General features: G+C 41.0%; 2 protein-coding genes across 2 annotated transcripts in view; one reads left to right on the forward strand and one right to left on the reverse strand.

Moving 5' to 3' along the window:
• EIF3A (eukaryotic translation initiation factor 3 subunit A) overlaps positions 1-12,545 on the forward strand; it is a 37,840-nt gene extending 25,295 nt beyond the window's left edge. Inside the window, exons 12-22 of the mRNA XM_074233548.1 lie at positions 958-1,305; positions 1,578-1,682; positions 1,778-1,891; positions 3,299-3,421; positions 4,603-4,756; positions 5,396-5,580; positions 7,683-7,771; positions 9,113-9,789; positions 10,870-11,056; positions 11,250-11,431; positions 12,227-12,545. Coding sequence (XP_074089649.1) covers positions 958-1,305; positions 1,578-1,682; positions 1,778-1,891; positions 3,299-3,421; positions 4,603-4,756; positions 5,396-5,580; positions 7,683-7,771; positions 9,113-9,789; positions 10,870-11,056; positions 11,250-11,431; positions 12,227-12,450 — 2,388 coding nt within the window. The 3' untranslated portion in view covers positions 12,451-12,545. The remainder of the gene's footprint in view (positions 1-957; positions 1,306-1,577; positions 1,683-1,777; positions 1,892-3,298; positions 3,422-4,602; positions 4,757-5,395; positions 5,581-7,682; positions 7,772-9,112; positions 9,790-10,869; positions 11,057-11,249; positions 11,432-12,226) is intronic.
• On the reverse strand, positions 10,925-18,792 carry NANOS1 (nanos C2HC-type zinc finger 1). Its single transcript, XM_074233549.1, has one exon. It carries the CDS (start codon positions 18,768-18,770, stop codon positions 17,967-17,969), a length of 804 nt encoding a protein of 267 aa, XP_074089650.1. The 5' UTR covers positions 18,771-18,792; the 3' UTR covers positions 10,925-17,966.
• Positions 18,793-24,431: the final 5,639 nt, after the last annotated feature.

A 24,431-nucleotide genomic window follows, 5' to 3' on the forward strand; every position in this document is an offset into this window, starting at 1 on the left:
TCCTCAGATTATTCCAGTTTTCAGGAGTAATTACTTGGGCAGCATTTACCACTTAATTTTCCAAGGTAATCTTTCAATTCTTTCCTCTGGAGCTTCTCTTTTAACTCTCTGGAGTTGCACTTTTCTTGTAGTCCTTGTGGAAAATCCATTTTTGAGTCTGCAGCCATAATGAAGTTATTTTCTTTTAGAGGATTTCTAGATTTGTACTTCTGTTTAGTATCAATTGCTATTTTCTTTGGTTTGATTTTTTTTTTTCTTTTATTTCCTTTTTTTGGCCAGACCTGAAAAGGGGAAACCAAGTAGTTAGACCCCTTAGCTTCTTCCTACATCTCCTACATTGATCTCTTACTCCCACGGTTTTTAATCCCTTTCCCTATCCATGGGTAATGGAAATTTAGAGTGCTCTCTGGTGTCTCAAGTCTGTGTTTGGGACCTGAGAATTCTGGGTTTGGTGCTGCTAACACCATTCTGGTCCCTGCCTACTGTGCTGCAACTCCCCAGGGCTTTGAGCTTTTCACTCGTTGCTGCTTCCAGACACAGCCTTATGTGTACTGGGTGTCTGGTTATGATGGGGTACTACCCTGCACAGTTGCTAGTGTCAATGGCAGCCCTAAAGTCTTCTGGAAGATTTCCAAAGTTTCAATATGGAAGAAATCATGTACTGTAGTTCCTTATTAGATTTCTTGATTATTATATATCTGGTGTATACTTAACACTTTTGCTAGAGAAGACATGTGAGAGCTGAGTGATCTGCCTCTTTGTAAATAGCCATCTTAGAGGTTCCTCATAGAAAATTATACATAAGCTAGATTATAAAAAAAAATTCAGAAAGCTTTCTAAAATACTGAAAGGGATGCTGCAGTGGCTAGAATGCTGAACTTGGAGCTAAGAAGACCTGAAGAACACAAATTTCTGTCATTAATTTTATCACTCGTGGTTCTTTATCTTTTATAATAGCAAGAAAAGGAAGAGCAGCATCAATTGGCTGTCACTGCTTATCTTAAAAATTCAAGAAAAGAACATCAGCGCATATTGGCCCGAAGACAGACAATTGAGGAGAGGAAGGAGCGTCTTGAGAGCCTGAATATTCAGCGTGAGAAAGAAGAGTTAGAACAGCGAGAAGCAGAGTTGCAGAAAGTCCGGAAAGCTGAGGAAGAGCGCCTCCGACAGGAAGCCAAGGAACGGGAGAAAGAGCGAATCTTACAGGAGCATGAACAAATCAAAAAGAAAACTGTCCGTGAGCGACTTGAGCAAATTAAGAAAACTGAACTTGGTGCCAAAGCTTTCAAAGATATTGATATTGAGGTATGTGTCTTGAAAAGCAGATTAGTAGTTATTGGAGTGATCTAGTTGTTTTTGATGGCAAAATCAGTAACTAAATTTTCAGATTTTCTTTTTCATTTAAAAACATGTTTTCCTGATTTTAAAGGAGTAGAAATAAAATTATCTAAATATGATTGTTAAAAAACTAAAATATGAAACCCATTGCTAAAACCAGTATAATTTTGGAACCAGTACAATTGTTTTCTGTATACATTTCTTAGATAATGTAGTAATTTGTGTGTAATTTCTATTAGGACCTTGAAGAATTGGATCCAGATTTCATTATGGCCAAGCAGGTTGAACAACTGGAGAAAGAAAAGAAGGAACTTCAAGAACGCTTGAAAAACCAGGAGAAGAAGGTGATGGAGGATGAGGAGGGAGTGGGAGGATTAATATTAATGAGCTAACTTTGAAGTATTTATTTCATACATATTATGATTTATATTTTACTCAGATTGATTACTTTGAAAGAGCAAAGCGATTAGAGGAAATACCTCTTATAAAGAGTGCCTATGAAGAACAGAGAGTCAAAGATATGGATCTTTGGGAACAGCAGGAAGAAGAAAGAGTAAGCTTTTTATACCATTGCTATATCTTCTACTCTTGTGTTAATAAAATGGTAAGGTCTAAAATTGCAGAATTGACACAATGGGAGGACAATTACAGACTTTGAAGATACTCAAAGAAATATTTATTTGTAAAGATCTTGGTTTCCCCTTCTGTTCTAGTTGAGATCTCAAAAGTTGGAACTTGGAAACAAGCAACAGTTGCCTTTGCCACCCTGGCCCCTAGGTCACTTTACCTGTTTCTGTAAAGCTGGGGGATCTTAACCTTTCTTATGTCAAAGCAGTGTGGTGAGGCCCAAGGACATGGACTCCTTTTCAGAAATTTTTTTTAAGTGCATAAAATAAAAAAAGGGTACAATGGAAAATTATGTTGAAATGCTGTTTACCAAAGTATTTTGAAAAACAACAAGAGGTTTATGAATCCAGGTTAAGAACTCTTGCTCTAAATTGAGTCTCTCTTTGATACCGAACAAGTATGTGAATTCTCTATTGTACTTTGTTTCTTTTGTTGAACTAGCTTTTTTTTCTGACTTGCTTTTGACCTTTTAGTTTACTATTATTTTTTATAGTTTTTTACTTTTTTTTTATCTTGGTGTTATTGAACATTTTAAGGAGGAAAATTCAGTTCATCTCAGAATTTTTAATGACTAATTGTTTGTCACATAGAAATGACCCTTTCATGGGTATTCTTTTTAGGTTTTTGCAAGGCAAATGGGGTTAAGTGGCTTGCCCAAGGCCACACAGCTAGGTAATTATTAAATGTCTTAGACTGGATTTGAACCCAGGTACTCCTGACTCCAAGGCCAGTGCTTTATCCACTATGCCCACCTAGCTGCCCCCTCATGGGTATTCTTTATGTACAATCCACTAAACTCTTTGATCTTAAAGGTTAAAGTCTTTAGGCTTTATCTGTTTGCGTTTTCTACAAAGTTGGAGTAAAGCCATGGGAGACTTACTGTAAATGATCTTATTCTAATAAAAATTGTTTGGGATCAGGAGGATTGAAAAATAAAAGATCTTTGATTCTTTGGTACTGCAAAATTAGCCAGGTAGAACCACCATGGGGTTCTTCTCTTACTTTGAAGTTTAGCATTATGGTACAAACTTTGTAATTGAGAAAAATACCTGATAATCCTGCTATACTGGAGCAGAGTGAGAGTTCTAGTGGTTTAAGGAAAATTATAATACAGCCCTACTAAATTTATTTTAAGTAGTTAAGTAGTTAACAGGTATTGCCAAGGATATACTAATGTCTAAGGAAACTACATCTAGTTTTTAGAGAATCAGCTTAGAATGCATTTATGTTTTAATATTAAAGTTAGATTGAGGTTTTGTTGGTGGTTTTTTTGTTGTTTTTATTTGGCTTTTTGGTTCTTTTTGAAACTTAACAAAGAATGTATATTTTACAGATTACTACTATGCAATTGGAACGTGAGAAAGCTCTTGAACATAAGAATCGGATGTCAAGAATGCTAGAAGATAGAGATTTATTTGTAGAGAGACTCAAGGCAGCACGACAATCTGTTTATGAGGTAACCATCTTAATGGTCCTTTTATTGAAGAAGTTTTTTTAAAGGTTTTTTTTTTAGGTTTTTCATTTTTTGCAAGGCAAACGGGGTTAAGTGGCTTGCCCAAGGCCACACAGCTAGGTAATTATTAAGTGTTAATTATTAAGAGACTGGATTTGAACCCAGGTACTCCTGACTCCAAGGCTGGTGTTTTATCCACTACGCCACCTAGCCGCCCCTATTGAAGAGTCTTTAGAAGGGCTCCATCAATAGACTCCACAGGCTGGTGCAGGTTGCCAACCATCTGGTGTTCAATATCTTATTTTATTTATTTCTTATATCTGTGCTATAAATCCTCCACAGAAGATCTTGTCATTGGAGGTGGTCTTCTGGGTTTCTTGAACATTTTGTGGGTACTTCTAATTGTCTACTTACCCTCTTTATCTATTGTTAAATGACCAATCCACTTTGTTTTTAGATTGCTTATTTCCTAGCTTCTTCTTGCCACTTTTTGTGAATCAAGTTATCATTAGTATGTGGCAGCAGTTGATTTAACCTTATTCAGGAATCATTGCTACTCTTTGGTTCATTAATTGGTGGCAAAAAAAATGACTTAATTTGGCAGTATTAATAGTGCCATGTATGTTTCCCAAATTTAATTGGCCTTTTTCTCCCAACTTAGATCTAGTCACAATGCTTCTACAAGATATGTGTATTAGTGGATTAGAGGAAGATTTCCCATCTTAAATAATTCAATTATTTTTGCAATGGGCATTTTTTATCCTGTTTGCGGATTGTTGGGTGGATTTCTTTGGATCACATTAAGGGGATCTGATAGTAATCTTCACCTTAATAGAATTAACAGCATGATTGTTGCCCACAGACAAATATTTTGAGGGCTTGGAATTGGTTAGAGACTCCTTTTCCAGTTGGACTCTAGGATAATCAGCCTCCTTTCAGCATAACATTTCTTCCCTTCTGGTAGGATTCTTCACTGTCTATATTCCAGTTATCCTCTGACTTTGGGGTTGGGAGAAGGGGGAGAACTTTGGGTGTTGGTAGTATCCCCAATAGTTTCTATTCAGTAATAGAACCTGGCATTTATTTAACGTATGTTTCTATGTATAATTACAAATAGACATGGGAACAAAGTGATAGTCTAGAACATCATCCTGTTGTCTCAATTTTTCTCTTGTACATTGTAGGAAAAACTTAAACAGTTTGAAGAAAGACTTGCAGAAGAAAGGCGCAATCGCTTGGAAGAACGAAAGAAACAGCGCAAGGAGGAACGCCGTGTGACTTACTACCGGGAAAAGGAGGAGGAAGAGCAGAGGCTGGCTGAGGAGCAGATGCTTAAAGGTGGGGAATGGGGGGTGATCTAGGTCAGTAATTTGGGGGTAGTCTAGCTGAAAACACATCAAAAAGCATTTAACTGGAAGTCCAAAACCTTTTCTTGCCTTTTCACTATAAAACTGATTATGGGCAAAATTGTCCCTCATCTTTGAGTTTTTGCTCTCATTAATAAAACCGAGGGACCTAGATTGGATTAGATAATGTTTGATTCCTTTGTTTGGAGAGGGTATTATATTATGGGATATTCAGATTATTGTCTTTTATTTTGAAGGATGTCACTTGAGTATTTTATGTACTACTCTATGCATAAAGGAAGAGCATAAATTTTCTAGCATTTTGTACAGCAGATGTCAGTATGACTGTTTAATCTTGGTTTTCCTCTCATTTGAGAATGTGCTTATAACCATTAGGAGGAACAAATAAAGCTTCTTTCCTTCTCCTTTCCCTCCCCTTTATCCTCCTCCTTTATACTGGATTTAAAGTTATACGTTCCTCAGGAGAATTCTATGCGACCCATTGCTTTCTGCATTTCTTGGAGCAGTCTGTAATTGAAATGTATAGCAGAGATTGGTAGAATTAGAAAGGAAAAATGTGGAAGAAGGTTGGAATTTCAAACAAGTTATGTGATTCCACAAATTGTTTTAGAGCGTGAAGAGAGGGAGCGGGCTGAACGTGAAAAACGTGAGGAAGAACAACGAGAATATCAGGAGCATGTCAAGAAGCTAGAAGAAGTTGAAAGGAAAAAACGTCAGAGAGAGATGGAAATTGAAGAAAGAGAACGTCGTAGAGAAGAAGAGAGGAGGATAGCTGATGATTCACTTTCTAGAAAGGTTAGCATGAAAAACTTCATATCCCCCCCCCCCCCCCCACCAGCTTAATGCAATGCTTTGGTTGACCAGAGTTTGCTTACATTTAACCAGAAATGTTTATGTGCTACCTTTCCTAGTTTGTGAAAGGAATCAGTTTAATCTGTGGTTCTTGTGAAGCTAAAGCCCCTCCACATGCAAAAGTGATCTCATTTCTTCCTGTCTTCTCCAACAGATTGTCCCCTTTGTTATCCCTACCTATTCTCACTAATGTTTAATGTTTAATGGTCCACTGCCTACACACTTTCCCCACGTTTTCCCTTGCCCTCAAGTCTTCACTTGCTCTGTCCATTTCTACTAGCCATTGTTCTGTGTCTTGGCTCCCTTCATTAGAGTGCTAAAATTCTGTCACTTTAGAGTTTAGCTTCCAACTAGCTTTATCATTCAATTAAAACTGCTCTCCAAGTTTTCTCTTAGCTGCCAAACCCAATGACCGTTCTTCAATCCTTGTTCTTGTTAATTTCTTCAGCTTTTGACTGGGCCACCAACTTATCCTTTTAAATAACAGTTCTTTCTTATGCTTCTCAAGTTTCCTTTCCAAAGTCTTCATTTATATTTCCTAGCTGGGGGTGGGGTGCCCAAGACTGAGTCCTGGGTTCTCCTTTCTCTTTCATTTGTTAATCTCATCAGTTCTCAGGGTTTCAGTTATTATCTCTCAATAGATGACTCTCAGAACTATGTGACAAGACTTGATGTCATTCTCTTTCCCTCAAATGCTCTTTCCTCCTAATTTTTTACTTTCTATTGAGGGTGCCTCCATTCTCCTATTCACCCTGGCTCACAACCCATATAACCAACTCGACTCAGCATTCCCACTTAACTCACACAATCTGTTGTCTATATCCCTTTGTTTTTCATATCCTGCTATGACCTTCATCCCTGTCCTCATGCAGGGACTTACATAGTGGGTCTGCCTCTCCAGTCTATCTCCACTCACCTGCTAAGGTGAACGTTTGACCATCTCATCTTTGATTTGATAAACTTCAGTGGCCTTCATTTTTTTTTTTTTCTTGCTATTTACCTTTGTGGAGGTGGCAGGTCCACAGGTGTTGTATATTTCACATTTTGGACTTTTTAAATTAACTGTGTGTATGTGTATAGAACATATGTACACATATTGCTATATCTGTTAAATGATGACTTTCCTCTAGTTAAGAGGGAGGGAGATAGTTTGGAATTTAAATTGTAACAAAATAATAACTATTGTATTTGATGATTTTCAGGGAGGGGGAAAAGACACTGGGGGAAAAAATCAGTGTCATAACAAACAAAACACATCAACAAAAACTTAACTAGAAAGAATATAGTGTTTCTTCTTTATGTATTCTGGGATCCATTGACACTGGGCTCCTTGCTTTTCCTCTCACACTACACTGTCCTTATATACTTACTGCTATTCTCAGTACAGCTCTGCCTCCTTGCTTTCCTTTGCTTCCCCTGAGACTTTGCTTAAATTCCCACTTTCTGCAAGAAGCTGTTCCCAACCTACCTTGTCTTGGTTACCTCTGCCTGAGATGACCTGCTTGTTTGTATACAATTATTTGTCTGTTGTCTTTACCATGTAGGGACCGTGCAGGCATGGACTGTTTTTTTGCCCTTTGATGTATATCCTTTCTTCTCATAGTATGCTTAATAAAAGCCAGTTGACTGGACTGAGATTCTGTACACTGAAAATAACATGAAAATTTAAAATTATATTAACTAATTTTGTATTAGTTAATATTAGGTAATATTTGTTATTAGGTATTTTTCTTCAAAGTTTCTAAAATTCAGAAAGAAAGCATTTAAAAAACCTGTAAGAATACAATATAGTTTTTTTTTTGGTTTTTGCAAGGCAGTGGGGTTAAGTGACTTACCCAGGGTCACACTGCTAGGTAATTATTAAGTGCTCGAGGCCTAATTTTTAACTTGCTCTTCTTGACTCCAGGACTGATACTCTATTAACTGCACCACCTAGCTGCCCCAAGATTACAATATTCTCATATAATTTTAGACTTTTTAAAGGATATATGTTTGTTAAACAATCTTAGCACAAAAATAAGAGAGTTTACTTTGTTTGGTGGTAGGATACTCGTTGGGGTGATAGAGACTCTGAGAGCACTTGGAGAAGAGCTCCTGAAGCAGATTCAGAATGGAGACGTCCACCACCAGAAAAGTAAGTGTAATTGAAGGAAATTGAATTGACTTAACCAGTTTGTATTTTTTTTTTTTTTGCAAGGCAAATGGAGTTAAGTGGCTTGCCCAAGGCCACACAGCTAGGTAATTATTAAGTGTCTGAGACCGGATTTGAACCCAGGTACTCCAGACTCCAGGGCCAGTGCTTTATCCACTGCACCACCTAGCCGCCCAGTGACATGCAATTTTTTTTGGTGCTAGATGAAGACACATGAATATAGTTATTGCTTATTCAATTTTAGCAATATGCTCAAATGCTTTAATGTCACCATCTTAGTTGTCTGACATCGGTAATTCTTGTTTTCTTGTAATGAATGAATAGTAACATAGGTATTGTAAATTTGATTGAATTAAGGTAGTTCCATTCTTTACTTTTTTTTTTAATATGGCCTTAATGATAAAAATTTCTACTACACAAATTTTTATCCAAAGCAAACCAAGTTGTTGATTGGATTTTTTTGTTGTTGTTGTTATTCAATTGTATCTCTCCAGGACACCATTTGGGTTTTTTTTTTTTTTTTGCCAGGCAATGGGGCTAAGTGACTTGCCCACGACCACACAGATAGGTCATTATTAAAATGTCTGAGGCTGAATTTGAACTCGGGTTCTCTTGACTCTAGGGCCAGTGTTCTGTCCACTGTAGTATATAACTGCCCCCATTTGGGAAGCCATATGCCCCCCATTTGGGCCACAGATGAAGGAAGATGCTGGAGTGGTTTGCCATTTCCTTCTTCAGCTCATTTTACAGATAAGCAACCGAGGTAAAAGGGTTAAGTGACTTGCCCTGGATACCACAGCTAGTATCTGTGGTGAGATTTGAGTTCACTTCTTTTACTCCAAAGTCCCAGGCTATCACATTATAGTTTCAAATTGAAACTTAGATCAGAGGCCTTTAGAAAGGTATTTATTAAGGGGTTTTTTTTTTTTTGGTTTGTTTTTGCAAAGCAGTTGGATTAAGTGACTTGCCCAAGGTCACACAGGTAATTATTGTTTGAGGCTGGATTTGATCTCAGGTACTCCTGACACCAGGGTTGGTGCTCTATTCATTGCGCCACCTAGCTGCTCCTGAAAAGGTATTTATTTAGAAATAAACGAACTGAGGGGCGACTAGGTGGTGCAGTAGATAAAGCACCAGCCTTGGAGTCAGGAGTACCTGGGTTCAAATCTGGTCTCAGACACTTAATAATTAGCTGTGTGGCCTTGGGAAAGCCACTTAACCCCATTTGCCTTGGAAAAAAAAGAAATAAACGAACTAAGAAATCCTTTTTTGGAATGATTTTGTGCAAATGTCTTTGATTCGATTTAACTTGTAATTTCACAGGGAATGGCGGCGGGGAGAAGGTCGTGATGAGGAGAGGTCAGTTAGAAGAGATGAGGACCGACCAAGACGTGCTGGAGATGATGAAGAGAAAGACTCTTCAAGAACAGATGAAGACCGCATTCCCCGACGTGGCATGGATGATGATAGGCCCCTTAGACGTGGTGCTGATGATGACAGATTCCCTCGGCGTGGGACTGATGATGACCGAATTTGGCGTACAACAGATGATGATCGACCTCCCAGACGAAGTCTGGATGAAGATAGGGGAACATGGCGTTCTGCAGATGATGATAGACCACCTAGGCGAGGACTAGATGATGATAGAGGAAGCTGGAGAACATCCGAAGAGGACAGAGGTCCAAGACGTGGAATTGATGATGATAGAGGACCTAGGCGTGGTGTTGATGAGGAAAAGTCATCCTGGCGCAACACAGATGATGATAGGGGTCCTAGGCGTGGCCTGGATGATGATAGGGGTCCAAGGCGTGTCTTAGATGATGATAGAGGACCTCGAAGAAATGCAGATGATGATAGAATTCCCAGGCGTGGTGAAGATGATAGGGGAACTTGGCGTAATTTGGATGATGATAGGCTCTCTAGACGAAGTGAAGATGACCGAATTCCCAGGCGTGGGGAAGATTCAAGACTCGGCCTTTGGAGACCAGTTGGCAAACCAGGTAAGATTCACATGTTTTAAATACCTTGGTTTGGTTTCTTTGATTCTTTTGGGTGGGGAGAGGCAGTTATTTTTATAGTGTATAAAAAATAGGTGTTTTTTTTTTTCTTGCAAGGCAGCAGGGTTAAGTGATTTGCCCAAGGCCACACAGCTAGGTAATAAGTATCTTAGGCTGGATTTGAACTCAGGTACTCCAGGCTCCAGGCTTGGTGCTCTATTCACTGTGCCCTACACACCCCCTACAAGGTATTTTTGATGTAATGAGAAAAACTAGCATATGAAATAATTTGAGAAAGTAGAATCATAGATTTAGAGCTGGAAGTGAGTTTGAGAGGTCATTTAATGTAACTCCCTTATTTTACAAATTATTTCCTGAAGCTGAGGGACTTGGTAAGTGATTTGCCCCAAGTCACACTGGTAGAGGAAGAATCTCATGATTTGAGACAATTTACATCTAATCTTGTAAGTAAAACAAGACTTTCCAACTCAGGGAGTTAAAAACTGATTTATTTATAACAGTTGAATTTTGACTGATGATACTAAAGGTTAATACTATTACTCCCAAAGAAATTGTTAGATTTGTTGCATTAAATTTCATAAATGGGCCGTCAAAAGGCAGAAGGAGCTCTAGATAAGGGAATTAGAAGTCCTAATGGGGGGGGGGGGGCTCCATTATGAGGTAAGGCAGGAGTATGTTGAAGAAGTTTCTTAGTTGAAAAGTTACTGAAAATGTTGGAAAAAGGCAGGCTGCCTGACTGGATCATAATATATGGGGTTTCCCCCAAATTGGGGGCGGGTGGGTATAGAGGATGATATGTTAAGATAAAAAGTAAGAGTCCTTCTTTAAAACAGTATGAATATCTTGAAAAGAGGTTAAATTTCCCTAATAGTTGTTATTTTGATGTGAACAGTAATTTTTTAAAAGAGCCAATGAATAAGTCCATAATTTGTTATTTTCTTTTTGTCATAGCTAACTTAGCATTGTGAATTTAGTATTTGTGATACTGATCAATTAGCAATGAGAATTGACATTAAATACCACTTATGGAAGAAGTTAGAAATCTGTTTCATTTCTAAATAGGTGGTTGGAGAGAGAGAGAGAAAGCAAGAGAGGAAAGCTGGGCTCCACCTCGAGAGTCTAGGCCATCAGAAGATCGTGAATGGGATCGAGACAAAGAACGGGATAGAGATCAAGATCGTGAAGAAAATGATAAAGAACATGAAAGAGAGAGAGAGGGGGATCGTGAAGATCGTTTCAGGCGACCTAGGTTTGACTATAATGTTGTGAAGGGGTTAATGACTATTTAAAGGCTTATGTTTGGGGAGAAGTAGTGGTAGTAAGTAGTACGAAGATTGCTTTTTAGATACTGTTAACGGGGTTTTCTGTATATGTTCTTAATGTGATTTTCAAAGATGGTCAAAAACAAATTGGTATAACTTTTAATTTTTAAATGTGAACAGAGATGAGACTGGATGGAGAAGACCAGCTGAGGAAGTGTCTAGTTGGAGAGATTCAAATCGTCGGGATGAATGGGATAGAGATGACCGTCGTGGTCGTGACAGAGATGATCGAGGAGGAAGAGACTTAAGAGATCGACGAGATGATAGAGACAGAAGACCCCTCAGGAGTGAACGTGAAGAAAGTAAGGATATTATGCTGAAATTTTTGGAATGTCTAAAGTCGGTCGGCTCTATGAACTTGGATGGGAAAAAATAAATGAATTTATTTACACTAATCTCTAACAAATATAGCATTTCCTTCAATAATTACATTGTGATATGAGATCTGTACACTTCACTAGATCAGGAAGGTTCCACACCACAGAAACAGTTAAACCTCTGTGGTAATGAAACTTTTTTGTTTAGCAATTACTTGGTTGGGTTTCTACACAAACACCAAGTTAATAGCAGTTTATTCAGTCTGTTATTCAAATCTTTGTAGCTTATAGTGAATTTAACCGAACCCCCCCCCATGTATTTAGGACAAAGTCTATTCAACAACAATGACATGGAGGTTGATAATGGTTTCCCATTAATCCTCCTGTGGGCAGTAAAATACTCCTTGCTTTGCCAGTTCAGGTCAGGTATATCACAAGCTTTATGTCCTATGATTAGAAACTCAGGCTTTGGAAATGCATCTTAAGTGACAGAGAAGGGTTTTTTTAATTCTTCAGGGATAGGATAGTCCCTTGCTTTCCATGTTTTTATGTATACTCATTGGCCTCATGTACTGACTGTGTGGGGGGGAGGGATATGAATTTTTTTGTGTTTTTTTCTTGTTTTTAAAAAGTACAGCTTAATTATATTTTGTGTACAGACTAGATAGTAAATACACCCTTCTGTTCACTACTTATAGAGAGGAAGTAGGGATAGAGATTTTCATGTGTTCCGAGTAATTTGAAGTTGGTGTTACCAAAAATCTTTCTTGTGTATTTCAGCAAGCTCCTGGAGACGTACTGAGGAAAGAAAAGATGAGCGGGTTGAAGATCGGGAGACCCCTCGGCGAATTCCTCCCCCTGCTCTTTCAAGAGACCGAGAAAGAGAAGGTGAAAAGGAGAGGGGGGGTTCATGGAGAACAGAAAAAGATCGAGAATCCCGAGATTCTATTCGTCGAACCAAAAATGAGACTGACGAAGATGGATGGACCACTGTACGACGTTAAATCTCAAGAGAAACACAGTCTAAACTGGTGTTTTATCATAGGTTTGGTCACATTCAAGGATTATTATATTTGTGCTTAAACCATTCTAAATTGGATTTCTTTAACTAATGTTGTTTCATCATAACATGAAAAGCATGAACTTGTATTAATCCTATATAGATTGATCATGCATTGTATCTGCAGCAGGAAGTTGGAAAACTGAATGCCATTTTCTGAAATTTAAAGTGTTGCATTATTTCACTGATCATTTGTTTACAAAAAAAATTTTTTAAAAACCCACAAAATTTAAAATGTGAATCCTTCAGGTATTGAGTAGCACATATATCTCAGTATAAAACTGAAAACTTTCTTTTCAATTTCAAAATATCTAGTTTTATTTTGGAATGAGGTGAGGTTCTGTCATAGAAAAATGTATTCGACTATCTTTAAAGCAGTGGTATCGAAAAAACGGCTGAAGCAATTTTCATTTACACTAGAGGCTATTGTGGAAACATACCTCTAGGTATTTTGAGGCAAAGCTTTTTGAGGTATTTATTATCTGAATTTAGAAAAGGTTTTAGGTTCACATTAAGTGCAGTAAACATTATGAACATTGGATACAGTGGAATTGTTTGTAGGTTTTACTTGAATGCTGGTGGATGTGGAGCAATTTGAAGTCATTGTTCTAATGAAATTTGAGTACTGCTGATGTGAAACCAGAAAAATGCAGCTTTTAAATGGAAAGCATTGGTTGAATCTAGTGCTGAGTTTTTTCTGTTGCCAATAGCAAACTGCTTTTCCATTAATGGAGAATTCATGCCTTTCAAGCATTTTAAATATGACAATATTTATAAATGTGTGGTTTTGGAGGAATTGTTTAAATTCTTTTCCTAATTTCCTTTTGTCTTCAGGATAGATTCTTTCAGCGAGTACTTTGTAGTAATGACTGTGTTGACTTCAATTTTGAAGTGTAGTAGCCATGTTAATTATTAACTCTTTGGTCTTATTGAAGCCAACACAGTACTTGCTGCTGTGTTTTTTCTTCAATGATAAATAAAATACTTACAGAATTTGCTTGTCTTGATTTTAATCTCTAATCATTGTACTTTATTCCAAAAAGTGGTAGGTTTTGTGCTTAATTAATGCTGCTTCAGTCCCTTTTCCTATTTTGGTTTGAGAATTTTTTTTCAGTTTAATATCACTTGGTTTTTTCAATAGTTCAAATTTAAGCATTGTAAAAAATGAGTCAATTACCAAGAAAGCTAAAGAAATTTGTCTTCTTTTTCTCTTCGTGATTACACGATTTGCTCGGTTGTCAATTTTATATCTTCCATGATTTGCCCTTTTCCATGTTGTTTTCCATGCTGCAGGTTTATTTTGCTTCAAATGTTTTCAGGGAAAACTCAAAACATTCCCGTTTTAGATCATTTTAGAGTTCCACTTTAGTGACGTTGTGAACAAACTTTTTTTATAATGAGCTGCTGTTATGTATACTTAAGACCAGAAGAGGGAGTGTTACTGCTTTAGAAACAGGAAAGTGAAAGCAGTTGTCAGATTTATACATTTTGTTTTAGATGGTGGTGGGAAAAAAAAACCCACTTTAAAAACTGGTTATCCTCCTAGCTAATTATTTAATGTATCAAATCTTTGTCCAAATGCTATTTCAGTTTCTATATTGAAAACTAATGACATACTCAAAACCTGTTATTTTGTATTTGGATCAGTATCATTGACATTTTATCCTTAATTCTTGTAAGAACTCCTTAAACTTGATTTATTCTTCTTTATAAGTTTTGAGTTTAATTAGTTTGAACTAAACTATGTGACTGCACATAGTCCTTAACTTCGTGAACACATGTTAATGTTAGCAAATTGATTTTAAGAATTTTTAAGTCATTCCACATAATAATTATAAATGGTGATAAAGTTTTTGACAACACTGCCCTGCAAAATCATTCTTGAACAGTCATGCAACCAAAATAGCACCCAGTCATCTCCATCAGTTCTGGATCAGAAGATAAAAAATTCCTTCCCCTTTAATATAGTGCAGTCAGTGTGTGTCTTCTTGGCAAAAGAGGGGAAAAAACAGCTTATCTCAGAGATAACCACCTTCCTTCATTCAAAGGTCTCATTCTCTTAACAACAGTTCACTCAGATTTCTTTTAGCCAGACCGCTCATCACTTCCCAGAAGTATTTTCATTTTTTAAGAGGATGCTTTTCAGTCCTAATAAAGTGATGAAACACTTTTCTCTATAGGCTTCAAACTGTTGAAGTTTTTCTTGCTCGTTTTTTTTTTAGGTTTTCTTTTTTTTTTGCAAGGCAATGGGGTTAAGTGGCTTGCCCAAGGCCACACAGCTAGGTAATTATTAAGTGTCTGAGACCGGATTTGAACCCAGGTACTCCTGGCTCCAAGGCCCGTGCTTTATCCACTGCGCCACCTAGCCACCTCCTTGCTCCAGTTTTTTCTGAAGCTTTGGTGATTTCACAATGATTGTACATGAGACAGGATATTTTTGAAGTTGGTACTTAAATCATTTAAAATGTGAATCCTTATTGAGTACAAAAGTATATATTCTTCCTAAAACACTATCATTGGAAACTTAAGAAATTAATTGTAAGTTATACATAACTTATTGGTCTGAGTTAGTTTGCTAACATTAAATTTAAATTTACATTTCTGTAGTTCAGTTGTGTTTGCCTAGAACTGTTTCCTTATAAACTAAAATGAGGCAGCCAGGCACAGCAATAAACTTGGCATGGGAGTTCCATTAATCAGCTAATTTACATTGAAAGATAGAATGCATATGGGCCTTGCTTTTCTAAGCTGAAAAAAATGAAGTATCTTAGGTCTTTTTCTTATATATTTAATACTCATAATTTGTGAAACTAAGCAACTTTGTTCCTCTGTCCAGTTATGTCACGAAAAACACTGCACTTGTGTGTTACTGAAAGCCAAATTTAAGCAAGAGCATTAATGTAGAAAGTCTTAGCATCCTTTAGTGGAAGACTGAGGACATTTTAACAGGTTGAGGAGGAAATAACTTTGGCTGAGAAAGTTAATATAATTCAAATAGAGAAGCATGTGTAATTAACAAATGGCATTAATCCTGACCACTATTAACTATATAGAATGCTGTTTTCCAACCTCCCTAAGCAGTTCAACTGAAAGCTTGAAGCAATTAGAAATGAGCCCTAAAGAGAGTATTAACAAACTTCCTTTTTTAAAAGATTTATTTTGAGTCATTACCAGCTTTGGTTAAAGATCAGATTTTTAAGTTAGGGTCATGAGGGGGGTTGGGGGGTGAGAAGGGGGAGAAGGTGGTTATCTTATTTACTTTAGAGTTTGACCAGGATTCTTAACAAAAACAATGTTAACTGAGCTGATTTCATCCCTAGTTAAAGTTTAACCAAACCCATAGGCTAAAATGAAGATTTATACTTTTTCTGATTATTTGCCTTTTTTTATACTCTTTAGAAATCACTGTCACAACTGCTACATTCAGATTCCATGTTTGTGTGAAAGCAAGTTTTTGAAAAATAAGCAACTTTGGCTCAAAAGCTTAACACTGCTTTAAAAATCCATTTCTTTTTTAAAGGAGGGTAGTGGGTGGCATAGTTTAGAAGAGTCTTGTGCTGGCCAAATGATTTGAGTTCTTGTGTAAAAGTAATTCCCAACAGCATAGACAGTTCCAGTTTGAAGATTTGGCAAGTTAGTGAAACAAGCTTGTATTGTCTAAATCACTCCAGGAGTGAACTGATGGTATCATTATATGTCTAACCAACTTGACTTCTTTAAGTTAGTGTGGATCTAGGAGCAAACAATATTTACTGTTTAAAATGATGAAAGATGCAGTGGATAGAGCATGGGCTCTGGATTCATTAGGACCCGAGTTCAAATCTGGCCTTAGACACTGTGACCTTGGGCAAGTCACTTAACCCCATTGCCTTAAATTAAAAAATTATAAAATGATGAAACAAGCATCTAGTCTTACCTACCCTAAATCATCACCAAAAGCCTCCCAATGCTTGTTTCCCTTTCATTAAATCATTGATAGTGTTTACACCCTATTTCTCTCCTAAAGATTAGCTCATCTTCCAAATTTTTTCTTTTGCTTCAAGTCCCTTGTCTTCCTAATACTGTTCCGTTAGAACTTTAAAAGCACCACTGAGTGTAGCTCTTAATCTTTAAAGTCTTGCTCAGAAATGATCTAGCATCAAAGGCTATTTTTTTATTTTAAGGATGGAGAATCAATTTTTCTGAGGTAGGCAACTATATTATGTTATCAGGTCCTCCCTTTTAAGGAAAGAATACATTCATCAGGTGCAAGGTGGCCCTGTCTCTTTTCCAAGGCTGTTGCTTAATACAGGCTGTGCTGCATTCATAAGGTTACTTTAAGATGTGCTAATATAAGAAACAGCCTCAAGAAAGCCACAAAAAGGATAGAAATGGAATGAATGCAGGGTCTGCGCTTTTTTCCATATGCCTTAAATGTTTCTGGAACATTAAGGACAAAGGTTTCCTCTGTTAAAATGTTGGAGAGAAAACCGGTCAGTGTCTCAGCTCACTGTTGAGCAGGCAAAGGAGCAGGGCCATTTAAAGTCTCCATTATAACAACTAGCTATTTAACCTCCTCCCTTCCTCCCAAGTTCCACAGGCAGGTTAGCCCCTCTTATTTAGACCCATGCAAGAAAAAAAAATGTGCAAGAAATGAGAGAGTCCAGGGAAGAAAGGTCTGAGCAAGAATAATAAATTCATATACTATTACTGTATAAACACACAACCAAGTTTTAAACAGCACCATTTCCAAGTGTATACACAATATGATATGCAACTTGGCACAGTTTCTAGGGGAAGAGAAAAACTAGTTGCTAATTTGGCAATAGACAATCTGATATAGAACAATAAACTATCTTTAGCTTAAGTGCAATTCAGTTTGTATAGTTTACCTCTCCAGCTACAATGTAAATAGGCAATGTCAAGTCAATCAATACTCAGATTAATATCAGAAAGTGAACTATCATTTCCCATCCTAACGTTGCTTCTTCCAGATGCTCGCTTTAGCTGGAATTAGGTAACTGAGAAAGGAATGTCAAAAAACATTACTTGCCACGGATAGGTTATCTTAGTCCCTTTGGGTTGAACATGTCAATGTACTCACTAGTAAACACCATGAAGTAGTCTTCATTGTTGCGGACGTACCATAAAACCTACAGTTCCTTTTAGCCCAGTTTAGAGGCTTTAAAAAATACGCGTCTTAAAGTGCCTCCATCATTTGATTCATAAAAGTAAAACATACAAGATTTAAACAATATCTCATACCGATATGTCCATGTAAAATCAGGTCAATGCATACAGTAAACAAACACAGCGCATGTAAGCGGGGATGGAAGCGGAGGAGGCATCCGGGCCCCAGACACGAGTCGGGGGAAGCGGCCGTGCTGGCGTGCGCTCTCTCGTGCATGGGTCCCGCACGTGCGTGCCCACACACACACACACGCACACGCACGAAGTGGTCGCCCGGCCCGCCGCCGCCCCTCAGCGCATCTTCTTGGCCAGGGCGCTCCTGGCGGCTTTGAGCGGCTTGGCGGCGGGCGCCTGCATCTTGGACAGCGGGCAGTACTTGATGGTGTGGGCATTGTCGCCGCTGGCCCCGCACAGGGGGCACGTGTACCTGCGCAGCACCGGGCACAGCACGCGCCCGTCGGGCCCCTTGAGGACGTGGGTCGTGTAGAGCGCCACGGCCTCCTTGTTGTTCCTGCAGAAGACGCAGACCTGCGGCTCGGGCTTGAGCGGCCGGGCCGGCCTGGGCCCGGCCTGCAGCCGCGGCTCGGCGGCGCCCCCCCAGGCGGCCCGCTCCCTCTCCGGGGGCTCGGCGGCGCAGCCCAACAGGACGGCGGGGGCGCCGCCCGCGAAGGGGCTCAGGTCGGCGAAGCGCTCCTCCAGCGGGCCGGCGGCCGGCCGCCCCCCGCACAGCCCCAGGGCGCTGCCCAGGTACGGGGCGGCGGCCGCCTCCTCCTCGTCCTCCTCCTCGTCGTCGGGCGGCCCCGGCGCCGCCGCGGCCGCCGCCGCGCCCCCGGCCGGCCCGGCGTGGGGCGAGCAGCAGGACGAGGACGACGACGAGGACGGCGAGGCGGGGGCGGCGCCGAAGCGCTGGTCGCGGGCCACCGCCTTGGTGACGAGCGTGGCCAGCCCCAGGTAGTCGTTCCACGAGCTGAAGGCGCCGCCGGCCCCGTGCGGAGGGCGGCCCCGGGCCGGCACGTAGCGGGCGCTCTGCAGGACGGCCATGGGCGGGGGGCGCGGCGGCGGCGGCTTGCTGGCCAGCGCCTGGAAAGCCTCCATCGGGGCCCGCGCGCTCCTCCCCGCGCGGCCCGCGCTCGCCGCCCCGGAGCGGGGCACAGGGGGCCGAGCCAGCCGGAGGAGGGGGTGGGGCCGGCTCGGCGCGTTTTATCGCCCGCCCGCCGCCGCCGCCGCCGCCGCCGCCCCCTCCCCTCCCCCTCCCCCGCGTCGTCGGCGGCCGCCCCTCCCCGCCCCCTCCGCCTTCCCCCGCCCCACACAAGTTGGCCCGCGCCCCCGGGGCCGCTCCCGCCCGCTCTCCCGCCGCCGGGGCTCCAGGGCGGCCGCCGGGGGGGGGGGCGGGGGCGGGCTCTCCGGGCGGCCCCGCCGCCGCCCAGCCTCCGCGCCCCACGTGCGGCCGCGGCCGCCCAGCTCCGGGCGCCCGGCTCCGGGCCAGCCGCGGGGACGCCTTCATTCTAGGGAGCCGGCGGGGGCGGGGCTGGCGCTCATTGGCCGGCGGCCAGAGCTCCCCCCGCGCCGGGGCCGCCGCTCCGGGCGCCGATTGGTGGGCTTCGCGGCGGACGGGGGCGGGGCCGGAGGGGAGGAGGGCCGAGCCCCGCCTGGGCCCCCGGCTTCGGGAGCGGCCGAGCGGGGCCGGGGCCGGGGCCGGGGCCGCTTTACCGGCCCGCGCGGGCGCACGCCGCCGCGCACCTGCCCGCCGGCCGGGCTGCCCGGGAGCGCTGGGGGCGGGCAGGGCCGGGAGGCCCGCCGGGTGCGCGGCGGCCCGGAGGCTGCCCCGGGGCCCGGGGGGAGCGGCTGCGCGAGGGGACCGGGCGGCCCTCTGCCGCCCCCCGCCCCGGGCCGGCCCAGCCGCCCTTCCTCCCCCGACCAGAAAGACGGAGAGGCCCAGCGCCTGCAGCCGGCGCTCCGCTCGCCCGGGCCTCCTTAAGCTCGCCGTGAAACCATCCTCTGATCCTGGCCGAGGGGCAGTGCCCACGTTTTCCGCCGTTATCCCCCCAAAATAAGCCAAAGCTGCGACAGAACCGAGCAGAGCCGGAGATGCCCTGCGCCGAGTCCTGCGCCCTCCCCACTAGAACGCTCCCGTCGGTCCTCTTTACAGCCAGAACGTTCCATTCTGGTCGCAAACGCATTCATTCAGAGAACGAGGTGCCTTCTCTCTCTGAGAGCAACTCCATCTGGGCAAAAAAACCCCAAGTTTTTCAAAGCCAGCTCCAATTTCTGATTTCCGGGCTACCGGATTGATCCATGGACTCGCGGGGTTGACAGAAGCTAGCACAAGAGCTCCGCTTCCATTTCCTAGGGTTTTCAGACTGAAAAGTTTCCATGTAAGTTGAACAGAGAAGCAGACAAGTTGCATTCATGAATGACGCGTGGTGTGTGATGGGGAAAAGAGCCCTGAACTGGGAGTTGGGGAGAACAACCGCCAGGTGTATCGCTGAGTAGCCCTGTGACCTTGGGAGAGTCAGGCCGCCTCATCTGCGGACTGGGGTCCTCTCGGCCCTAGTGTTCATGATCCTGTGTGACTTGAGAAGCGGCCCTAGCAATTACATCACAGCAAGTGATTGGCAGCAGAATATTCAAGAATGATGGGCAGCTGGGTGGCACCAGCCTCAGACATTTAATGATTGCTTGGCTGGGCGACCTTGGGCAAGTCACTTAATCCCATTGCCTTAAATAAAAATAAAAAAGCAGTATAGAGCCTATATTTTCAGTCCCATTCTGGGTTAAGCAACCTAGGTGAATGATTTTTTAATGTTTGAAAACCAAATGAGTAATAAGCTTAACAAAGCTTTCATTTGATTTACATTTATTATTGTCTTAATGAATAACTCTCCTCATAAGGAGCCCTCCATAATTTTCACTTAAGTAGAGGACTTAACCTTAGAGCTATTTTTAGGATCTCCGATTGGCCCTGGCCTGGCTTTTTATTCCATCATCCTGGAGTTTAAACTTAAATAAACTGAAATGGCAGGGTGGTTTAAGTTACTCTGAGAATCTGTCTCACACTCACAAAGGGCAGAAAGATTTAGATCCTGCCCTTTAACCCCACGCAACATTTATCTTAGAAGCTATAAGATTTCAGATTACTTTTTTAAGGAGCATTACTGTACTAACCTTAGACATATGGAGAATAGCAGCCACACGTAGGTCTATGGAAATAGTGGGTGAGTGGAGGAGCTTGTATTTTTGTCCTTCCCCCTCCACATCAGGCCTGGATTCATTCAAAGAGCTGCCACCCCCGCCCCCAACCCCCCCCCAAACCGACCCGCAGCCAGGGCAATTTCCTCTCCTGGCAACAGAACTGCCCGGTGAGTGGCAATTCATCAGACCTCTGGCGTCTTGAGGCTCTTCAAAAACATGAGGTCAGCCTTGAAGAATGAGGAAGCTTGGCCTGGATCCAGAGAGCTATGGTGATGCTGTTTGTCCAGCTAAGTATTCCAAGTGTCCCCGGGGCAGCAAAACTCCAATTTCTGAGGATTCTAGAGAGTTGGTGCTGATTGTAACCCCATAGGAGTTGTTTGTATGGGACAAATTTTTATCAGAACTTGGATGTAAAGGTTTTTTTTTCCCACCTGTATTTTAATTATGTCCACGATTTTTTTTAAATGATGTATTTATTAAGCACTTATTTGAAAGTGTTTTAGGTTCTTTGCTGTTAAGTACAAGTTAAACAAGTAAACAAGTAAATACTTGTGATAAGAAGGGAAAATTAAACCAGGTGTTAGATGGGTACCATCATTTTTAATTGACCCCCCAAAAAAGAACTACTTTCTTTTATTTCCCATAGATTCAAAGGTGATAGATGGTCTTGACCCCTTGTACTCAAGTAGGAGAAATAAGACATAGTAAAAGAGCATATAAGTGAGGTACAAAATAACTGGTCATGTTGAGGAGAAAAAGTCATTTTTGGCTATTGAGATCAAACTTCATGAGGAAATGACATTTGAGCTGCTCTTGAAGGATGGATAGGATTTGGAAAAAAACTAAATTTGAAAGTAGGGATAGAGATTATTTTATTTGGACAGGGAAACTCTCTATACAAATCACCCCCTTCTCTGCAACTTACAGTCTTAAGAAGGCTGCCTAGATCACTTAGAAAATAAGTGATTTACCTAAAGTCAGATAGACAGTGGGGACATAGGTCAGTCTTCCTGGCTCCAAGGTGAATTTAACTCTTTAGTCATTATTTTATGCTGAAAGTGAGAAACTGTGGGAAGGTTTTAGGAAATGTAGGGTAGTCCTGTCTGTCTGGACTTCAGAGTCCAGCAGTCTTCAGCTTGTGTCAATTGTAAGCACCTGGAGTGGAGGGGTCAGGATGTTCTTTACCTTTGCCTACCCATCATTGTTGAATTCAATTGAATTCAAAGACACTAAACTGTGGAGAACCTGGACTATCAGGCTAATGACTGGTATGACAGATAGGATTTTGAGTCAGAGGAGTGAAATGGTAAGACCATAAAAGGTATGATACACAATGAAATCTTACATCAAATCAATGTCAGTAAAGCAGTCAACCAGCATTATTAAGGGCTCAATTTATGCTAGGCCCTGTGCTAAGTGTTGTGGCTACAAAGAAAGGTAAAAACAACTATTCATCTGCAAGCCCAGCTAGCTTGTGAGTGAAATTTAAAATTAAAATGAAATTTAAACAGAAACTGAGCCATAGGCAGATTGGAAAGCTATTATCAAAATCATCTAATACTTTAGAGAGATTGCCCTTTTTTCTCATAGCTTAACTTTTTTTGGGGGGGTTTTTGTAAGGCAAATGGGGTTAAGTGGCTTGCCCAAGGCCACACAGCTAGGTAATTATTAAGTGTCTGAGACCTGATTTGAACCCAGGTACTCCTGACTCCAGGGCTGGTGCTTTATCCACTGCACCACCTAGCCGCCCCAGATTAGCTTCTTAATTGGAAATGATTTCTCATACCCCATTCACTTGAATTATATACATTTTTATAAAAATTTTTATGTTTTCTGATGCTCATATCCCATATATCCCTCCTTAGAGCCTTCCCCTATGGCAGTGTTTTTTTTTTTTAAGAGAGGGGAAATAAAAATCAGCATAACTCAACAATATATTGAGAAATCATGAAAACATGTGCAATATGTAACACCTGTGGACTTTCAGACTCCTTGGGTGGGGAGGGTAAATAGATTAGGGATATCCTTTTATATCACTTTCATTCAAACACTGCTTGATCTTTGAATTATATACATTTTAAATATCTTTCAGATGTCTTTCAGTTATCTATTCAACAAGTAAAATTTTGAAATATGGAAAAGAGGTATTTATTAAGCTCCTGTGGACCTGGATTAATGATGAGTATTGAGAGGAGATATGAAGAAGCATAAAAGGCTCTATGTGTTTAAGTGTTTAAATGAGTAATAGAGACAATGATTGATGCTATTCAGATAAATTTGTAAAATATAGACCTTGGTGACAGCATTGGGAAGGAGGAGGATTTCAGCTTGGCTCAAGAAGGATGGACGATTTGGATAGGTTACTGGGGAGGAGAGTGACATCTAGACAAGGAAACCTCTTGAGGAAAGGCTGTATGTTCAGTCAATCAATAACTATGTATAAAGTGACAATTACATGCTAGATCTTATGCTAAAGGCTGAGTTGAGTGTTCAAAGGGTTCTAGGGAGAGAGAAGAGCCCAACAGAGGGAAATGAATTTGGAGAGGCCACACCTTCTAGTAATCCACATTTATTCTGTTTTCTAAAAGTAGATGTGAAGAAATATTCCTCCTAAATGAGGCTATCATAAAGATTGATTGACACTAGAATAGTAATTATATTGATTTTCTATTAACTGATGCCTTTGAAACAGTTGGTTTGATGGCAGTTCACTGACACTTTCAAGACTAAGGATTCTTTTAAAAATATACTTGTCCTTTGTCTAAATTCCCATGTATTTATCTGTTTTCACTGTGTACATAGCCCCTAACCAGCTAAAGTTCATTTTTTTTAACTGAATCAGTCTTTGTCCTGCACTGATACTTTTTTCTCCACCAAATTAGTTATTGTAATGATGGCTATTAACCTAATAATGGGCAATTTTCCAATCTCAGTGGTGCTATCTGCATTCTAACAAAGCAAAAAAATAGTGCTTGCCCATAATCTTTAGAGACCAAGGCTAATGGGCTGGACCTTTTAGGTATTTTTTTGTAGGGCTGATTTAAATACCCCCCACCAGATTATCAGTATTGAAATGTATAAGTCTAATAATTTTCTTCTCTCCAAAATTTTGAGAATTATTTGAGGGTAAAACTGAGAAGGAAAACAAAGGTTTTTCCCTTCTACCCCAATCTAGTAACTAGAAAATAACTGTCAGCTATGTATATTGAAATGTTGAAATGTTGTGCCCAGATCCAGTTCCCCACCTGATCAGAATGACTGCACAATGTGAGGCAGTACTGATTAAGGAAGAGAATGTTGAACCAGAAGATGTAGGTTTATATCTTGTCTTTACTACTGACTACTGACTGGGTGTATGACCTTGAGCCAATAACAACCCCCCTGGATCATGGGTTTTCTCATTTATGAAGTGATGTTGATACTCCCAGCACTACCCATGTTATTGGTTTATAGTTTAGCTCTAATGAGAAAGTAAGCAAAATATTTTCAAACCATAACATGCCAAATAAACATAAATTGTTATTAATCTAACCATTGTAGGTAATTTTGCCCATAGTTGATCAA

The sequence above is a fragment of the Macrotis lagotis genome, chromosome 4 (genome assembly GCF_037893015.1).
Source record: "Macrotis lagotis isolate mMagLag1 chromosome 4, bilby.v1.9.chrom.fasta, whole genome shotgun sequence".
NCBI classification, from domain to species: domain Eukaryota; kingdom Metazoa; phylum Chordata; class Mammalia; order Peramelemorphia; family Peramelidae; genus Macrotis; species Macrotis lagotis.